Source organism: Sinocyclocheilus anshuiensis, unplaced genomic scaffold, assembly GCF_001515605.1.
Source record: "Sinocyclocheilus anshuiensis isolate Anshui unplaced genomic scaffold, SAMN03320099.WGS_v1.1 scaffold1163, whole genome shotgun sequence".
Lineage (NCBI taxonomy): Eukaryota > Metazoa > Chordata > Actinopteri > Cypriniformes > Cyprinidae > Sinocyclocheilus > Sinocyclocheilus anshuiensis.
In genome coordinates, this window is record NW_015544295.1 from 216,382 (window position 1) to 223,187 (window position 6,806).

At 35.6% G+C, this 6,806-nt stretch overlaps 1 protein-coding gene and 1 pseudogene across 1 annotated transcript in view; one reads left to right on the plus strand and one right to left on the minus strand.

Moving 5' to 3' along the window:
- The window catches only part of nr5a1a (nuclear receptor subfamily 5, group A, member 1a), a 15,771-nt gene extending 13,714 nt beyond the window's left edge, over positions 1 to 2,057 (plus strand). Inside the window, exon 8 of the mRNA XM_016498993.1 lies at positions 1,524 to 2,057. Within this exon, the coding sequence (XP_016354479.1) occupies positions 1,524 to 1,780 (257 nt within the window). The 3' untranslated portion in view covers positions 1,781 to 2,057. The remainder of the gene's footprint in view (positions 1 to 1,523) is intronic.
- Positions 2,058 to 2,717: 660 nt separating this feature from the next.
- Positions 2,718 to 6,806, minus strand: part of LOC107698072 (adhesion G-protein coupled receptor D2-like) — a 15,496-nt pseudogene continuing 11,407 nt past the window's right edge.

The window sequence follows — 6,806 nt, forward strand, 5'->3', positions numbered from 1 at the left end:
CAACTGCGAGAAATAAAGTCAGAATTGCGAGAAATAAAGTCACAATTGCGGGATATAAAGTCACAATTGCGAGGTATAAAGTCAGAATTGCGAGATATAAAGTCAGAATTACGTGATATAAACTCACAATTGCAAGATAAAAACGTGCAATTGTGATTTGTTTTCTCGAAAATACGAGTTTCTCGCAATTGCGAGTTTATAGCATGCAAATATAGAAATAAAGTTGCAATTATGAGAAATAAAATCAGAATTGTAAGAAATAACATCATAGTTATTGAGAAATAAAGTAAAAATTCTGAGAAATAAAGTCGCAATTATGAGAAATAACGTCACAGTTATGAGAAATAAAGTCAGAATTGTGAGAAATAAAGTCAAAATTGTGAGAAATAAAGTCAGAATTGTGAGAAATAAAGTCAAAATTGCGAGAAATAAAGTCAGAATTGTGAGAAATAAAGTCAGAATTGCGAGATATAAAGTCAGAATTGCGGGAAATAAAGTCAGAATTGCGGGAAATAAAGTCAGAATTGCGAGAAATAAAGTCAGAATTGCGAGATATAAAGTTAGAATTGCGAGAAATAAAGTCAGAATTGCGAGATATAAAGTCAGAATTGCGAGATATAAAGTCAGAATTGCGACAAATAAAGTCAGAATTGCGACAAATAAAGTCAGAATTGCGAGAAATAAACACAATTGCAAGAAATAAAGTCACAATTGCGAGATATAAAGTCACAATTGCGAGAAATAAAGTCACAACTGCGAGAAATAAAGTCAGAATTGCGAGAAATAAACACAATTGCGAGAAATAAAGTCACAACTGCAAGAAATAAAGTCAGAATTGCGAGATATAAAGTCAGAATTGCGAGATATAAACTCGCAATTCTAACTTTTTTTCTCAGAATTGCGAGATATAAAGTCAGAATTGCGAGAGTTACAATTCTGACTTAACTCACAATTGCGAGTTTATATCTCACAATTCTGACTTTATAATTCGCAAGTGCGAGTTTATATCACGCAGTTCTGAGAAAAAAAAGTCAGAATTGCGAGATAAAAAGTCGCAATTACTTTTTAAAATGTTTTATTCAGTAGCGGAAATGGGCTTCCATACCAGCAGGCGTCAACAGTGTGAAGTGTTTCGAGCGCTTCAAAACAGTGAATCATTTTGTCAAGAAAAATAATATTGAATTGATTCAAAGCTTCAAAAAGGTTAATTTCTCCCATCATTCTCCTAACAACTTGAGAGAAAACTTGAAAAACTATCCTTTTTTTCATACTTGTCTTCATCCTCATCACCTGCACACAAATTTGCACGCTTCTGCGGCACATCAGGGTTAAAAACTGATTTCAGTGTACTCTATGTGTACTCAAGTCTCAATTGCATTCAAATCTCATACTGGCCACATTTAAAACAATAATGGGAACAGCCATACAAAAAAAAAATCTGAGCAATAAATCAGAACTGAGCACCAATGTAGCATGGTGAATGTAGCCTATGAGACCTGTAATGATTTTTCTCTCGTCTGCAGATGTGAAGCTCCTGGAGAACCAGCAGTATGTGGAGAGCGTTCAGGAGCAGGTGAACAGCGCTCTGCTCGAGTACACGCTCTACTCTTACCCTCAGTGTCTGGACCGCTTCAGTCAGCTCATACTGCGGCTGCCTGAGGTCCAGTCGCTCAGCACGCAGGCCGAGGACTTCCTGTGCTACAAGCACCTGTGCGGAGAAGTGCCGTGCAACAATCTGCTCACAGAAATGCTTCACGCCAAGAGGTCCACCGCCGTGTGAAAGTGACACTGCTTTGAGAGTTTAAGCCATATGCGCAAAGTGGATGGTGAACAGTTTTCCAAAGGCAATGCTTTCTTACCTTATGTGATGAATGTACAGAATTTGTTCATTTGTATTGTTTTTAAATCATTTGAGCATGACAATCATTGGTGTTTTTATAGTGTTTTCTTCTTTGTGCCATTATTCTCTTGGCTAAGCGTGATCTCTGCAGTCTATAAGAACGATGTTTCATTTGAACGGTTATTTATGTATCTCCGTTATTCTATCTTAATGCTCCTGTGCTTTTGAATGGATGATGAGTATTGTAATTTCTTTGTTTTTCAAATGCATTTATTAAGTTGGTATTTAAAAAACATTCCAAAAGGGCCTGTCCAAAAATGAATCGAATGAAACAAAAGAAGGTATTTATTGAAATAATGTAATTAACAGTATCAGTTCAACTATTTAAAGCACATTTTTACATAGATTACACATTTATTTGTCTTTCCATTTAACTGAAAAAAACTGGTTGCAATAAAATAAAACAAACGACACGTTGCAGTTGTTTGAAGACTGTGTGTGTGGCGGCCTAAAATCAATCTTACTTTGAATGGCCATGTTTCTAAAGACAGACATGCTGCTCTGCTCTGAGTGTCTCTTCAGTGTGCCAATAAAAAGAGGTTATGGGAAGGTCAGAAAACATTCACACATGTTGCCACCTTTGTGAGCGTATAAAGAGAGAGTGCTTCTTTTGAAATCCATTTGAACCAATTATTTTTCTATTCATTTTTATTCTAATCAAGTGTATCATTTGAAAAAATGACTACAGAGATACACACTTTCCACATCAATACAAACAAATTAGTTTTAATAGTGGGAGTAAAATGTAATACATAATGCATTTTATATGCACTGTATAAAAATAGGGAATGCCTATTACAATAAAATACTTATTTACATTTTTGCGTTATTTCAATTGGGTAGTAGAATTACAGCACGAATAAATCAAAAACAAACCATTAAAAATAAATGCTGTCATGATAAGATAATCTTCGCAAGTTTGCTATTTTGAGCACTAGACTTTTTTAATAAAAAAATTAAATAAAATGTGTTATTGAAATGATATATAGATCTCTACAGAAAGATCAAACAGCTGATAGGTTTCATTGTCCACAGTTTTCTTCTTCTGCAAAATACTGAATGTAAATCTCCACGGATGGGCTGCTCGTTCCCAACCGAAGTCGAAAATCACTAACAACTCATTCTGTTGTCTGGTCACGATTAATGGTGTGATGATGCTCATGTTGTCCATTTTTAGTACTGTGAGCCTCTGTACTCTGACAACATCTATACATTATTAAATGACCATATACACAACGTTGAGAATTCTTTACGCTCCGGGCTGAGCGCAGTCTCATTGAACATTTGCTGAAAGAGTCGTTTCATGTTTATCAGAAAACCTTTACTCACTCAACACAGACTGAGCTCTGGGAATGAGACGGCCTGCAGGATTGCGGAGGCAGTGTTCGCTCCTCCACAGAATGGGCTACGTCTTCATCCCAGGATAAGTCACGAGTCCATGCAGAACTGTAGTGTGTAGTTTTCCTCTCAACAGCCTGTGGTGAAGCAAAACGGCATGATTTAAAAATACCAACACTTCATACTGTGATTCTATTTTGACCAGCTCAGATTTTGATGGATTCAAATAGTGCAATTTGTTGAAAAGTGCATCAGTCCTGTGCTAGTGAAGAACTAATGCGCCCCCTAGAGATTCAGTGTGGACACAGCAACAGGTTCATGTGAAACAGTTCTTTCTTTACCTGAGGGCTTAAAGGCTGTCAGCTGAACCACCTGAAACACAAGATTATACTGTAAGATCAAGCCAAGTCAATCTGATTTGTATAGCACTTTTCATAATACACACTGTTTATAACAACTGGTTATTGGGGAAGTTGTGGCCTAATGGTTAGAGAGTCAGACTCGTAACCCAAAGGTTGCGGGTTCGCTGTGCTAGTGAAGAACTAATGCGCCCCCTAGAGATTCAGTGCGGACACAGCAACAGGTTCATTTGAAACAGTTCTTTCTTTACCTGATGAGGGCTTAAAGGCTGTCAGCTGAACCACCTGAAACACAAGATTATACTGTAAAATCAAGCCAAGTCAATCTGATTTGTATAGCACTTTTCATAATACACACTGTTTATAACTGTTTATAACAACTGGTTATTGGGGAAGTTGTGGCCTAAAGGTTAGAGAGTCAGACTCGTAACCCAAAGGTTGCGGGTTCGAGTCTCGTACCGTTAGGGATTGTAGGTGGGGGGAGTGAATTTACAGCGCTCTCTCCCACCTTCAATACCACGACTGAGGTGCCCTTGAGCAAGGCACTGAACCCCCAACTGCTCCCCGGGCGCCGCAGCAAAAAATGGCTGCCCACTGCTCCGGGTGTGTGTTCACAGTAATCAAATAGTATGATATCAGTGAAACATATCAGTGAAAAATATTTGTGGTTTGCAGCGTACCTGACTTTTGTTGGCTGGTTTCAATGGGAAATTCACAATATGGTCCTCTTTAAACCGTTCTAACATATAAAGAGGAAAGGACAGAGATGCTTTTCTAAATTTCATGTTGACTTAAAGCGACAGCTGCAGATGGTGGATATGCATTAGTTTCACGCACCGTTCTTAAAGACGAGCGAGTTGGCTGTGGAAGTGGTGATTGGAGTCGAGCTCTCGCTGCTCTCTGGGCTGGAATGAGTCGGCAGGCTGTGTACCCATGAAGCACTGGGAGATTTCTGGGAGGGCAAGAAGCTGATAGGCTGTGAGCAGTTCTGCAAGAGGAAATGACATCAAAAGTGAGTACAATAACAGAGAAACAGATTTAAACTATTCAAATGAGCAAAATGAGGTCTTACTGTAAATGACAAAGCTTTTCGCTTGTCCTGAATTCTTCTTATAGCGTTTCGCACCTACATTATCGTAAAACATTCGGACACAGTATTACGTTGTAATTTAGAAATGAAAATCACACGACTTCCTCGTACTACTGAAATATAAGATAAGAAATGTAAAAAATACAGAGAAATATTGTAGAAGGCATACCTCACTGTTGTAAACCGCATACACCAGAAAAATGTACAGGCCCTAGAACGAGAGGAGACTCATGCTAGTGATTCGAATGTTAACAACACTGAGCAAAGACATTTTTAAACTTTATAAAAGTCACTAGAAGATGTTTATATGTAGAGCTCATTTATAATGGTGTATTTGGGTCATTCTGCTGTACCTTTTGCAACCATGTCAAAGCAATAATACATGAATAAAAATAAGATGTAAATAATTGATTGTGTCAATCTCAGAAATTTATGGATCATATTTCATCTCCAAATCCATCTCCAATTATTTGAAACAAAAAATATATTCTGCATAAGGAAAATTAAGCTTATTTCTGGGTCATAAATCATTCTCCAGGCACGAGGGATTCAATTAAAATACAATTTTAAATTCAATTTAACAAATACTATACCATACAAATAATAATAATAATAGTACTTTTTTGCATTAATTAGAATTGTATTTTTTTTTTGCATTACAGTAACGAGAATTTGGGGAGGTGGAAAAGTGTTGAATTGCAATAAAAATAATGTCACTATGCTGTTTTTAAATGCAAAATATAATGAAAATTCATAATGCTATATGCAAAATAATTTCGGGGTATAAAATGACAGGAGATAACAGGTTTTGTGAGTTTCAATCAATTACTGTGTTTTAAAATTAAGCAACAGAGAACAAAAGAAAGAATTTAAATTAAAATCATAGTATAATAAACATTAAATTACATTTTTTTTTCTGGGCCAAAATATAAAAAAAATGTTTAAAATATTGTTTACTCATTATTTATTTATAAATATAATTCTTATATTTAAAATAAAATGTAGTACGATCTACATTTTGACGATCTGTCTGAAGATTCGGTGTCTGTGGTATAATAAACTGTTATTATAAATATATTATTATTTATAATATATTATTATAAATAACCAGGAGAAACTTTTTTGTTTTATTCTCAGCTCTTGTTATCAGTTAGCGTTGAATACAGCTAACAGGAACAGTCCATGTTCTTCCTGCATCTTTGCACTTGCTGTTCTCAGAGACCTCTGCTACATAAAACATTCAAGACAGATCTGCACTGGCTAATTATATCAGAAGAGTTCCCTTCCAGTGATGGACTCTGCTCACGTGTCTCCTCCTCTCTGTCTTCTGCTTCTTTTATCTTTTTCCCAGACGCACACAGTAAATCTACATTAACAAGCTCTGGGAGGGAATTCAGCTCTCATTCATTATAGACATGGGAGGAAGAAAGAGACAGTCCGAGAGAGCTACATGAAGCTGAAAACAGAGAGAGGAAGTTCATTTCAAATGTGTTGACAGACTGGAGTCTGATTAGGAGGAAGGCAAAGCGTGCATGGAAAGTCAGAGCTGGCTGATTTTGACAAAAATGATAAACATAATTCTTTTTGTCAATACTGAGATCACAGTTATTTAAAATGATTACTCGTAGACTTTGGAAACATCATGCATTTATTGAACTGCTACAAAAAACTGAAAATAATTTTTTTTTTTTTAAGATTTGAGTTTAACCTTATGGGAGGTTTACCTCAAATCTCAAAAATCTAAGTTTTATTCTCAGACGTTCATAGCAGTTAACATAGAATAAGCCATATATTACAGCTAATACACACACACACACACACACACACACACACACACACATTAAAATTAATAAAAAATAAATAAATAATATTTGATTGTTACATAGAAATATAAATAGGTACTGCTTCTCAAAATTTGGGGTCGATAGGATTATTTAATGTTTTTTCTTTTAAACAAAATAGGTCGCTTATGCTCACCGAGACTACATTTATCTGGTCAAAATACATAAAAACAGTAATACAGTGAAATATTATTACAGTTTAAAACAAATGTTTCCTATTTTAATATATTTTAAAATGTAATTTATTCCTGTGATCAAAGCTGAATTTTCAGCATCAT